Raw genomic sequence first — 15,791 nt, 5'->3', positions numbered from 1 at the left:
TCACACACACACACACAGAGAGCACGATCACACACACACACACACAGAGAGCACGATCACACACACACACACACAGAGAGCACGATCACACACACACACACACACACACACAGAGAGCACGATCACACACACACACACACACACACACAGAGAGCACGATCACACACACACACACACACACACAGAGAGCACGATCACACACACACACACACACACACACAGAGCACGATCACACACACACACACACACACACACAGAGCACGATCACACACACACACACACACACACACACAGAGCACGATCACACACACACACACACACACACACAGAGAGCACGATCACACACACACACAGAGAGCACGATCACACACACACACAGAGAGCACGATCACACACACACACACACACACACACAGAGAGCACGATCACACACACACACACACAGAGAGCACGATCACACACACACACACACAGAGAGCACGATCACACACACACACACAGAGAGCACGATCACACACACAGAGAGCACGATCACACACACACACACACACACAGAGAGCACGATCACACACACACACACACAGAGAGCACGATCACACACACACACACACACACACAGAGAGCACGATCACACACACACACAGAGAGCACGATCACACACACACAGAGAGCACGATCACACACACACACACAGAGAGCACGATCACACACACACACACAGAGAGCACGATCACACACACACACACACACAGAGAGCACGATCACACACACACACACACAGAGAGCACGATCACACACACAGAGAGCACGATCACACACACAGAGAGCACGATCACACACACACACAGCACGATCACACACACACACACACACACACACACACACACACACACAGAGAGCACGATCACACACACACACACACACACACACACACACAGAGCACGATCACACACACACAGAGAGCACGATCACACACACACAGAGAGCACGATCACACACACACACACACACAGAGAGCACGATCACACACACACACACACACACACACACACAGAGAGCACGATCACACACACACACACAGAGAGCACGATCACACACACACACACACACACACACACACACAGAGAGCACGATCACACACACACACACACACAGAGAGCACGATCACACACACAGAGAGCACGATCACACACACACACACACAGAGAGCACGATCACACACACACACACACAGAGAGAGCACGATCACACACACACACACACACAGAGAGCACGATCACACACACACACACACAGAGAGCACGATCACACACACACACACAGAGAGCACGATCACACACACACACACAGAGAGCACGATCACACACACAGAGAGCACGATCACACACACACACACACAGAGAGCACGATCACACACACACACACACACACACAGAGAGCACGATCACACACACACACACACACACACACACACACAGAGAGCACGATCACACACACACACACACACACACACACACACACACACAGAGCACGATCACACACACACAGAGAGCACGATCACACACACACACACACAGAGAGCACGATCACACACACACACACACACAGAGAGCACGATCACACACACACACACAGAGAGCACGATCACACACACACACACACACACACACACAGAGAGCACGATCACACACACACACACACACACACACACACAGAGAGCACGATCACACACACACACAGAGCACGATCACACACACACACACACACACAGAGCACGATCACACACACACACACACACACACACACACACACAGAGAGCACGATCACACACACACACACACACACACACACACAGAGAGCACGATCACACACACACACACACAGAGCACGATCACACACACACACACACACACACAGAGAGCACGATCACACACACACACACAGAGAGCACGATCACACACACACACACACACACACAGAGAGCACGATCACACACACACACACACACACACACAGAGAGCACGATCACACACACACACAGAGAGCACGATCACACACACACACAGAGAGCACGATCACACACACACACACACACACAGAGAGCACGATCACACACACACACAGAGAGCACGATCACACACACACACACACACACACACAGAGAGCACGATCACACACACACACACACACACAGAGAGCACGATCTCACACACACACACACACACACACACACACACAGAGAGCACGATCACACACACACACAGAGAGCACGATCACACACAGAGAGCACGATCACACACACACACACAGAGAGCACGATCACACACACACACACACACAGAGAGCACGATCACACACACACACACACACACAGAGAGCACGATCACACACACACACACACACACAGAGAGCACGATCACACACACACACACACACAGAGAGCACGATCACACACACACACACACACACACAGAGAGCACGATCACACACACACACACACACACACAGAGAGCACGATCACACACACACACACACACACACACACAGAGCACGATCACACACACACACACACACACACACAGAGAGCACGATCACACACACACACACACACACACACAGAGAGCACGATCACACACACACACACACACACACACACACACAGAGCACGATCACACACACACACACACACACACACAGAGAGCACGATCACACACACACACACACACACACACACAGAGAGCACGATCACACACACACACACACACACACACACAGAGAGCACGATCACACACACACACACACACACACACAGAGAGCACGATCACACACACACACACACACAGAGAGCACGATCACACACACACACACACACACACACAGAGAGCACAATCACACACACACACACACACAGAGAGCACGATCACACACACACACACACACACACAGAGAGCACGATCACACACACACACACACACAGAGAGCACGATCACACACACACACACACAGAGAGCACGATCACACACACACACACACACACAGAGAGCACGATCACACACACACACACACACACACACACAGAGAGCACGATCACACACACACACACACACACACACAGAGCACGATCACACACACACACACACACACACAGAGAGCACGATCACACACACACACAGAGAGCACGATCACACACACACACACACACACACAGAGAGCACGATCACACACACACACACACACACACAGAGAGCACGATCACACACACACACACACAGAGAGCACGATCACACACACAGAGAGCACGATCACACACACACACACACACAGAGAGCACGATCACACACACACACACACAGAGAGCACGATCACACACACACACACACACACACACACAGAGAGCACGATCACACACACACACAGAGAGCACTATCACACACACACAGAGAGCACGATCACACACACACACACAGAGAGCACGATCACACACACACACACACAGAGAGCACGATCACACACACAGAGAGCACGATCACACACACACACACAGAGAGCACGATCACACACACACACACACACACACACACACACACAGAGAGCACGATCACACACACACACACACACACACACACACACACACACACACACACAGAGCACGATCACACACACACAGAGAGCACGATCACACACACACACACACACAGAGAGCACGATCACACACACACACACACACAGAGAGCACGATCACACACACACACACACACACACACACACAGAGAGCACGATCACACACACACACACACACACACACAGAGCACGATCACACACACACACACACACACACAGAGAGCACGATCACACACACACACAGAGAGCACGATCACACACACACACACACACACACAGAGAGCACGATCACACACACACACACACACACACAGAGAGCACGATCACACACACACACACACAGAGAGCACGATCACACACACAGAGAGCACGATCACACACACAGAGAGCACGATCACACACACACACACACAGAGAGCACGATCACACACACACACACACACACACACACACAGAGAGCACGATCACACACACACACAGAGAGCACTATCACACACACACAGAGAGCACGATCACACACACACACACAGAGAGCACGATCACACACACACACACACAGAGAGCACGATCACACACACAGAGAGCACGATCACACACACACACACAGAGAGCACGATCACACACACACACACACACACACACACACACACAGAGAGCACGATCACACACACACACACACACACACACACACACACACACACACAGAGCACGATCACACACACACAGAGAGCACGATCACACACACACACACACACAGAGAGCACGATCACACACACACACACACACAGAGCACGATCACACACACACACACACACACACACACACACAGAGAGCACGATCACACACACACACAGAGCACGATCACACACACACACACACACACAGAGCACGATCACACACACACACACACACACACACACACACACAGAGAGCACGATCACACACACACACACACACACACACACACACACACAGAGAGCACGATCACACACACACACACACAGAGCACGATCACACACACACACACACACACACACAGAGAGCACGATCACACACACACACACAGAGAGCACGATCACACACACACACACACACACACAGAGAGCACGATCACACACACACACACACACACACAGAGAGCATGATCACACACACACACAGAGAGCACGATCACACACACACACAGAGAGCACGATCACACACACACACACACACACACACAGAGAGCACGATCACACACACACACACACACACAGAGAGCACGATCACACACACACACACACACACAGAGAGCACGATCACACACACACACACACACACAGAGAGCACGATCACACACACACACACACACACAGAGAGCACGATCACACACACACACAGAGAGCACGATCACACACACACACAGAGAGCACGATCACACACACACACAGAGAGCACGATCACACACACACACACACACACAGAGAGCACGATCACACACACACACACACACAGAGAGCACGATCACACACACACACACACACAGAGAGCACGATCACACACACACACACACAGAGAGCACGATCACACACACACACACACAGAGAGCACGATCACACACACACACACACAGAGCACGATCACACACACACACACACACACACACACAGAGAGCACGATCACACACACACACACAGAGAGCACGATCACACACACACACACACACACACAGAGAGCACGATCACACACACACACACACACACACAGAGAGCATGATCACACACACACACAGAGAGCACGATCACACACACACACAGAGAGCACGATCACACACACACACACACACACACACAGAGAGCACGATCACACACACACACACACACACAGAGAGCACGATCACACACACACACACACACACAGAGAGCACGATCACACACACACACACACACACAGAGAGCACGATCACACACACACACAGAGAGCACGATCACACACACACACAGAGAGCACGATCACACACACACACAGAGAGCACGATCACACACACACACACACACACAGAGAGCACGATCACACACACACACACACACAGAGAGCACGATCACACACACACACACACACAGAGAGCACGATCACACACACACACACACAGAGAGCACGATCACACACACACACACACAGAGAGCACGATCACACACACACACACAGAGAGCACGATCACACACACACACACACAGAGAGCACGATCACACACACACACACACACACACACACAGAGCACGATCACACACACACACACACACACACACACAGAGAGCACGATCACACACACACACACACACAGAGAGCACGATCACACACACACACACACACAGAGAGCACGATCACACACACACACACAGAGAGCACGATCACACACACACACACACACAGAGAGCACGATCACACACACACACACACACAGAGAGCACGATCACACACACACACACACACACACACACAGAGAGCACGATCACACACACACACACACACACAGAGAGCACGATCACACACACACACACACACACAGAGAGCACGATCACACACACACACACACACACAGAGAGCACGATCACACACACACACACACACACAGAGAGCACGATCACACACACACACACACACACACAGAGAGCACGATCTCACACACACACACACACACACAGAGAGCACGATCACACACACACACACACACACACACACACACAGAGAGCACGATCACACACACACACACACACAGAGAGCACGATCACACACACACACACACACACACACACACAGAGAGCACGATCACACACACACACACACACAGAGAGCACGATCACACACACACACACACACACACACACACACACACAGAGAGCACGATCACACACACACACACACACACACACAGAGAGCACGATCACACACACACACAGAGAGCACGATCACACACACACACACACACACACACACACACACACACACACAGAGCACGATCACACACACACACACAGAGCACGATCACACACACACACACACACACACACACACACACACAGAGAGCACGATCACACACACACACACACACACACAGAGAGCACGATCACACACACACACACACACACACACACACAGAGAGCACGATCACACACACACACACACACACACACAGAGAGCACGATCACACACACACACACACAGAGAGCACGATCACACACACACACACACACAGAGAGCACGATCACACACACACACACACAGAGAGCACGATCACACACACACACACAGAGAGCACGATCACACACACACACACACACACACACAGAGAGCACGATCACACACACACACACAGAGAGCACGATCACACACACACACAGAGAGCACGATCACACACACACACAGAGAGCACGATCACACACACACACAGAGAGCACGATCACACACACACACAGAGAGCACGATCACACACACACACACAGAGAGCACGATCACACACACACACACACACAGAGAGCACGATCACACACACACACACACACACACACACAGAGAGCACGATCACACACACACACAGAGAGCACGATCACACACACACACAGAGAGCACGATCACACACACACACAGAGAGCACGATCACACACACACACACACACACACACACACACACAGAGAGCACGATCACACACACACACACACACAGAGAGCACGATCACACACACACACACACACAGAGAGCACGATCACACACACACACACACACACACACACAGAGAGCACGATCACACACACACACACACACACACAGAGAGCACGATCACACACACACACACACACACACAGAGAGCACGATCACACACACACACAGAGAGCACGATCACACACACACACAGAGAGCACGATCACACACACACACACACACACACAGAGAGCACGATCACACACACACACACACAGAGCACACACACACACACAGAGCACGATCACACACACACACACACACACACAGAGAGCACGATCACACACACACACACACAGAGAGCACGATCACACACACACACACACAGAGAGCACGATCACACACACACAGAGAGCACGATCACACACACACAGAGAGCACGATCACACACACACAGAGAGCACGATCACACACACACAGAGAGCACGATCACACACACACAGAGAGCACGATCACACACACACAGAGAGCACGATCACACACACACAGAGAGCACGATCACACACACACAGAGCACGATCACACACACACACACACACAGAGAGCATGATCACACACACACACACACACACACAGAGAGCATGATCACACACACACACACACACACACACACACACACAGAGAGCACGATCACACACACACACAAACACACACACACACACACACAGAGCACTATCACACACACACAGAGCACGATCACACACACACAGAGCACGATCACACACACACAGAGCACGATCACACACACACAGAGCACGATCACACACACACAGAGCACGATCACACACACACAGAGCACGATCACACACACACAGAGCACGATCACACACACACAGAGCACGATCACACACACACAGAGCACGATCACACACACACAGAGCACGATCACACACACACACACAGAGCACGATCACACACACACACACACACAGAGCACGATCACACACACACACACACAGAGCACGATCACACACACACACACACACAGAGCACGATCACACACACACACACACACAGAGCACGATCACACACACACACACACACACAGAGCACGATCACACACACACACACACACAGAGCACGATCACACACACACACACACACACAGAGCACGATCACACACACACACACACACAGAGCACGATCACACACACACACACACAGAGCACGATCACACACACACACACACAGAGCACGATCACACACACACACACACAGAGCACGATCACACACACACACACACAGAGCATGATCACGATAACAAACACGCGCTTAGAACACAGTAACACACGTGCACACGTACATACACGCACACACTCACTTAGAGCACAATAACATGCACACATGCTAAGAGCATGATAACACAGGCACACACAAACACTCACACGTACATACACAGACACTTCGAGCACAACACACATGCTTAGAGCATGATAATACTAACACACGCGCTAAGAGCACGATAACACGCACGCAGTCACACACGCTTAGAGCACGGTAACACACGCAGTCACACACGCTGAGAGCACGGTAACACACGCAGTCACACACGCTGAGAGCACGATAACAGACACACACACGCTAAGAGCACGATAACAGACACACTCACACGTAGATACAAGCACTCACACACATGTACACACACACTCTTACTAATGCCAGGAATGCTCTCCACAGGTATCTGTCGGACTCCTTCTTTGAAGCAGGTTAGCCCAGGGTACACCTTCCTGATCTGACTCTGCTTACGCTCAATGAGCTTCTTAATGATCTGCAACACACACACACACACACACACGCCACTGACTCTCCACTCATGTGATTAGCCTTTGCAGTAAGGCATGCTGACAGACACACACCCACCACGTATGACAGAAACGCTACAAGTACTGAAAGCTACAGTGTTATAACCAGATTAGTTTAGTACTTTTACTTTGATGCAGACAGGTGTCTTACCTCCTTCTGTCTCTTGATGATGTGTGACAGCTCTGTGTAGGGGATTCTGGGATTGAGCTCACACTCCATCAGTGTGGCCCCTTCGTAGTCCTTAATGTAGCCAAGATAGCGAGTCTTCGGCACTTTGATGTCTTTGGTGAAGCCCTGAACATCAGGGAAAGCAGGACGGTACCAAACTAACCCAGGGGCTCAGTTAAGGGTAAAGGCAAGTGTGAGCAGTGGTGCTCAGTGGTTCAGGTAATTGACTTGTAATCAGAAGGTCACCAGTTCAAGTCCCACCACTGCCAGGTTGCCACTGTTGCGCCCCTGAGCAAGACCCTTAACCCTCAATTACTCAAGTTGTGTACAGTCATGATTGTAAGTTGCTTTGGATAAAAGCATCTGATAAATGCTGTAAATGTAAAATGTCGTAAATGTGAACTACAGCAGGGCCCCTCCCAACCCCTCCCCTAAAGTGTGTATGTACATCCAACCCAAACACAAGCCACCTAATTACACAACTATGAAGACATCAATTATCTGAGGGACAGTGAACCATGTGTCTGGAACCTCAAACTCTACAGGAGAAGAACTCAAACATGTGCTGTAAGGAGAGAAGAGCGAGGGAGACAGAAAGACCGAAAAGGAGCACCTGTTTCTTGAAGTAGCCAATGGCATATTCATCAGCGTAGGTGAGGAAGTAGAGAATGTTGTGTTTGATGTGATACTCCTTCAGGTGGTTCATCAGATGTGTGCCATATCCCTGACACACACACACACACACACACAGGCGACGTTATTGATTCACAACACCTGAACCTGTCCGATAGTAAACGTACTGGTGGATCTTTTCTCCGACAGCGTTTGGTCATTAAAAATATTACACACATACACATTTAACTAATGGACAAATATTTCAAAGGCAGGATGCCTTATGCCACAAAAATGGCATAAGAAACCCAAGCGCAGGCGTTAGAGAGGAGGAGCTCAGCCTGGCAGGCCTGGTGGGTTTGGTAGGCCTTCCACGAGTCAGAAGAAGAACTGAAGTAATCAGGCCGACCGCATTTATGGAAATGGCAGTTTTCAGCCTACAACTGGTCTCACGGCTGGGTTCAGTCAGTCTCCTTAAGAGTGCTTTAAGTCCTTAGGAGTGGTTTAAGGTCTCTGTACCTTGACCTGTTCGTTCGACGTTACGGCACAGAAGACGATCTCGGTGAAGCCCTGAGTTGGGAACATACGGAAGCAGATTCCCCCAATCACACGGCCGTCTTTGATCAGAGCCAGTGTCTTGTGCTTCCTGGACAGACAAACGCACAAACACACACACGCACGCACGATCAAAAAATGTCCATTACTCTTTAAAACTGGGATTGGATAGGAGACCAATTTAGTCTTCATGTCCACCAAAAACACAGGACATCTATTTGTCTATTTGATGACATGATGTTATTACACAGCATGTGACACGAGCTGTGTCATGGGCAGTATACGAAGGTCAAGGGTCAGCGGCACTCACGGGTCGAACACCAGGCGTGTGATGTACTCCTTGGGCATGCGGGGTAGCTGGTGAGAGAAGACGTTCTGAAGACCCACGAGCCACATTAGGATTTTCTGGTTGGACTTCTGGGAGAGGGAGTTCCCGATGACGTGGAACTCGATGATGCCTCGTCTCTCCTCCAGACGCGCCGTCTCATCCCGCGCTGCGTTGGCCGACAGGAGACTCGTCTGGGGAGAGGAAAGTCAAAACCATCACTACCACCGTCATCACTTTCACACCTTCATCACTACCACCATCATCATCACTAATGTGTTCTGTCTGCTCTCCAGCTCCTCCTTAGGTTACAGAAGGAGAAAGTCAACCGTGTAACACACACTGCATAACACAGTGTCAGGAGTGGACTGTGTAACTAACACACACACACACACACACACACACAAACACAGTGTCAGATGTGTGCATCACGTCAGGGGTTCAAAACTACAGCGCACGTCACTGTGGACATGGAACTTGAGGGACAGGCGGCGCTGTGCGGGGCTCTAGAGGGAGGGGCAGGGCTATGGGTGGGGCAGGGCTCTGGGCAGGTCTCTAGAAGAACTGTTCTGGGCGGGGCTCTAGAGGGAGGGGCAGGGCTCTGGGCGGGGCTCTAGAAGGAGGAGCAGGGCTCTGGGCGGTGGATACCTCTGGGCCCAGCATGGCTGCAGGGTCCGTGATGGTCATCATGACCTCGTTAACCAGCTCCATGGGGATGTCTCCCATCACCCTGATGCGTTTGGCATCCTCCAACGTCAGAGCCTCCGGAAGCTTCCGCTTCTCTCCTGAGACGCACAGCGAGAAACAAACAAGAAACAGGAGAAAGAGGAGAAAGACAGATCATCATTAAATGTGCTTCAGAATGTGTCTGTGTCCTCAATAAAAATATCTGCTGATGTCCTTCAGAGAATAACAAGGAAGTGTGTGTGTGTGTACCTGCGATGGGCTCAGAGGTGGCTGGGTCCACAGAAGGACCCTTCCGGAGAGGAGATCCTGACACTGTAACGGGGCTCAGCACTGCAGAGATGAGACACACACACAGACACACAAAGTCAGTGAGAACATACTCACCCAAGGGAGCACGCTCACATACATGTGCGCACAAACACACGTGCACGCTCACATACATGTGCGCACAAACACACGTGCACGCTCACATACATGTGCACACAAACACGTGCACGCTCACACAGACCTGACTGTGGTCCTAACTGTCCTCCTTCAGAAGCTGGCATGGTGAAGTCTGCATCCCATATAGGGGAGTTCTCTCCATAGATCTCCTCTTCCAGCATGGAAAGAAACCTAACACGCACGCAGTGGGGCAAGGCAAAAAAATATTTCAGATCTGTTCATAAGCATCAGTATTTTGAAATTGTCACTGTGTGATTGTGTGTGTGTGTGTCGTACTTGGGGAAGTGTGTGAGAATAAGTGTGCGTTTCTCTGGAGGGAGCTTGTCCTTCTCCACTCTGAACTTCTCCAGCAGTTGTCTCCGTGTCACAGTGAAGATGGACTTGAGGAGGCTGCGGCCGAACACCTGACACGTCTCATAGCGCGGCAAACTGTCGTTACTCTGAGGGACGTGACAGTAACACAGCCACCTGACACACACACACACACACACACACACAGCTGGTGTAGTCCACTTTGTAGATAGAGCCTTACACACACACACCTGGTGTAGTCCACTTTGTTTGCGGAGCCTTACACACACACATACACACCTGGTGTAGTCCGCTTTGTTTGCGGAGCCTTACACACACGCGCACACACACACACACACCTGGTGTAGTCCACTTTGTAGGCGGAGCCATCCTCTTTCTGGGCGCGCTGGCGGAACTGGGAGGGCGTCTCCAGCTTCCAGTAGTTCAGACACAGCAGGAACATCTTGCTTAGCTCATACATGGTCTGTCTCTCCTTGGGAGCCAAGTGGCTGAACTTATACTGCACAAAGTTTAGCACCCCCTGGCAGCAGCCAGCAGTCACGCAACAGGAAAAAAAAACGGCGTTTAATAAAGTCTCATCAGACAAACATCTGTCTTCACACAAAGTACACACACACACACACACACACACACACACACCTGTTCTATATTGGGTTTCTCAAAGGGTGGGCTGCCTAGAGGCCCCTCCACTACAGGCCTCCCCATCTGCAGAATACACTTCCTCAGGAGCTACGAAAACAGACATACTGGTCATACTGGTCAGTACACTACCACACAATAAGAAAGCACCGTCACACTGGTCAAAGTGGTCATTAAACCATCATCAAATACACTATTGTCATTATTACTTAAATTTGAGTACTGGAGTCTATTTGACAGACAAACTATGAGGAAGTTTTCAGAGACTCATCTTGGTAACAGAAAGACAAATGCAGGAGTTTAGATGTGTAGCTGTTTGTTTCAGCCCCTTTAATCAGAGTCGTCCTGTTTTCTCAGCATACTGCACAAATATTTAACCTGTGGTGTTGTTGAGACTCCAAGTCCACTCAGTAATCAATACGTAGCCAAATGAATCATTAAAATTTAGATACAGTGGACACCAAGGAGTTGTCTGTCCCCAATGCAAATGAGTAGAGTACCTGTAGACTATATTTATGTCTGGACACTTACGTACTGTCACTATTCTGAGTAACTTGCAATCTGTTTGCTTTCTCCACAGTAAAGACCAGGAAAAAGATCCTACACACAATATAACCTGTAATGAATATTTCATTAACAACTTCAGTGTAACGTGTGGTGCTTTGTACCTTAACCTCAGATTATTGCAGACATTAGTGTCAAAATAATGTATTTCTGAATTATTTACCTTAAACAGCTAGTAGTATCATTTCTGGATTATGTTATTTCTGTATTATTTACCTTAAAACAGGTAGTAGTATTATTTCTGGATTATTTACCTTAAACAGGTAGTAGTATTATTTCTGGATTATTTACCTTAAACAGGTAGTAGTATTATTTCTGGATTATTTACCTTAAACAGGTAGTAGTATTATTTCTGGATTATGTATTTCTGGATTATTTACCTTAAACAGGTAAAAGTAGACCTGCTTTGTGTCAGTGTCTTCCTCTTTATGTACAGACATGAACAGGTTCTCCACGTCAACCACCATCCCCAGCAACCTGTTAATCTCATCCTCTGACACATTCTCTAGGTGAGACACATGCTCAGCTACACACACACACACACACACACACACACACACACACACACACACACACACACACACCATGTATTAAAGTGTCACCACAGCATATGAACAAGCATCAAAACACCTCATGACCTGCTCAGGACAGAAAGCAGCAGTAACCTGCGTCTTAGTGTACTATCTGCTCTGTTTTGTTCTGTTATTGTCATATTATCTACACAAAATCTCAGGAAACGGACATTACACACAGCTGTACGTTATATGTGAAACGTAAGAAAGAAATCGTAAAGAGCAGTTTGTCCTGCCGCTGTGCGTGAACGGGATGGTGACACAAGCGTACCCAGCGCGTGGCCACAGCTGCGGCACGCCTCGCTCAGACTGGCCGTCTGCTGCTGCAGCTCCATCCGCGTGGCGGTGGGTGGGTGAGGGTTTTTCCATCCGTTACACTTACACGCATCGTTAGCCTGGGAAGGGCGGCATCGCTACAGTTCACACACACTACAAACCACAGCCAGAACACTGATGGTGACATCACATGTCATTTATACGGTTATGAACATCAAACACCCTCCTCAGGACAGTCGCGCCCCCTCCGCCACTTCAGCGCATACAGACAGTCTGGTAACATAATTATGTAAGCATCAGTTAACACTAGAAACATGACAAACGGGCACTGAAACAAATTCCCACAGAAAAATGGATCTTTTAAGGTTTTCCAAGCCTAGTTATCTATGCTAGCTAGAGCCATAGTGATATAGGGTTTGTGTTATGGCTATATGGACATAGGGTTAGGGTTATAGGGATATTGGGTTATAGTTATAAAGTCATAATGTTAGGCTTTTGGGTTACCAATGACTTTATTAACTAGCGTCGTATTAGTCGTTTGGTAACCGAGCTACATGCTTAAATCCCGGGACACGGCGGCGTATTTCTGCGGTGTTAAAGGCAGCTAGGTCCATAAAAGACAAACTCACCACGGAGCGTTATCTCGGGGTTAACTCAACACTCATCGCGGAGCGTTATATCGGGTTAACTCAACACTCATCGCGGAGCGTTATATCGGGTTAACTCAACACTCACCACGGAGCGTTATCTCGGATTAACTCAACACTCATCGCGGAGCGTTATATCGGGTTAACTCAACACTCATCGCGGAGCGTTATATCGGGTTAACTCAACACTCACCACGGAGCGTTATCTCGGATTAACTCAACACTCATCGCGGAGCGTTATATCGGGTTAACTCAACACTCACCACGGAGCGTTATCTCGGATTAACTCAACACTCATCGCGGAGCGTTATATCGGGTTAACTCAACACTCATCACGGAGCGTTATCTCGGGTTATTCCAGCCTGGGCGCGCGGTCAACACTGTCCACAATACAACGGGCTCGCTACGTTAGCGCGCGGGCTAGTCAGCTCGAGGAGGGCTCGCGCGGATATCATACCTTACAAGCCGAAAACACTCCGAGTTTCTCCAGCTTCTTCGCGCGAGGGAAAGCACGGACTTGCGCCTTTTTCTGGCTCGCCCACTGCTGCTGGCTCAGGCCGGGCCGGGCCGGGTCGCTGCTCCCGGAGCCCGACCCTGCCGCTCCCGGCGGGCCCTGCTGAAGTCGCGGCTGTTCCGCCATATTTGCGCCGTCGGTCCCGGGGTCGCGAGTAGCGCGCGTTCCTTCCGCAAACTACGCGCTTTTGGACAAATAAAGTTTTTGTTTTGTTTTGTTTTGATGATTTTCAGGCCGCGCTAGTTCCTGCCTCCACGAGTCAGGTCGCTACACACTGCGCGTGCGCAGTGCCGGCCATCTATGGGTCATGTAG

General features: G+C 50.0%; 1 protein-coding gene across 2 annotated transcripts in view; it reads right to left on the bottom strand.

Annotated features, from left to right (window-relative positions):
* Positions 1 to 15,744, bottom strand: part of kat2a (K(lysine) acetyltransferase 2A) — a 34,413-nt gene extending 18,669 nt beyond the window's left edge. Inside the window, exons 1-14 of one of the 2 annotated variants that reach the window (XM_035531601.1) lie at positions 15,422 to 15,744; positions 14,313 to 14,436; positions 13,850 to 13,995; positions 12,906 to 12,995; positions 12,605 to 12,786; positions 12,231 to 12,422; positions 12,019 to 12,125; positions 11,760 to 11,840; positions 11,472 to 11,608; positions 10,809 to 11,017; positions 10,463 to 10,589; positions 9,945 to 10,055; positions 9,314 to 9,457; positions 9,014 to 9,128 (exon numbers count right to left, since the gene is read on the bottom strand). In XM_035531601.1, the coding sequence (XP_035387494.1) occupies positions 9,014 to 9,128; positions 9,314 to 9,457; positions 9,945 to 10,055; positions 10,463 to 10,589; positions 10,809 to 11,017; positions 11,472 to 11,608; positions 11,760 to 11,840; positions 12,019 to 12,125; positions 12,231 to 12,422; positions 12,605 to 12,786; positions 12,906 to 12,995; positions 13,850 to 13,995; positions 14,313 to 14,436; positions 15,422 to 15,604 (1,948 nt within the window). In that variant the 5' untranslated portion in view covers positions 15,605 to 15,744. The remainder of the gene's footprint in view (positions 1 to 9,013; positions 9,129 to 9,313; positions 9,458 to 9,944; positions 10,056 to 10,462; positions 10,590 to 10,808; positions 11,018 to 11,471; positions 11,609 to 11,759; positions 11,841 to 12,018; positions 12,126 to 12,230; positions 12,423 to 12,604; positions 12,787 to 12,905; positions 12,996 to 13,849; positions 13,996 to 14,312; positions 14,437 to 15,421) is intronic. The other variant, XM_035531604.1, reaches the window with a different exon arrangement.
* Between the last annotated feature and the right edge of the window lie 47 nt (positions 15,745 to 15,791).

This window comes from Electrophorus electricus, chromosome 1, assembly GCF_013358815.1.
Source record: "Electrophorus electricus isolate fEleEle1 chromosome 1, fEleEle1.pri, whole genome shotgun sequence".
Taxonomy (NCBI): domain Eukaryota; kingdom Metazoa; phylum Chordata; class Actinopteri; order Gymnotiformes; family Gymnotidae; genus Electrophorus; species Electrophorus electricus.
This window is presented reverse-complemented; position numbering and strand designations above follow the sequence as displayed.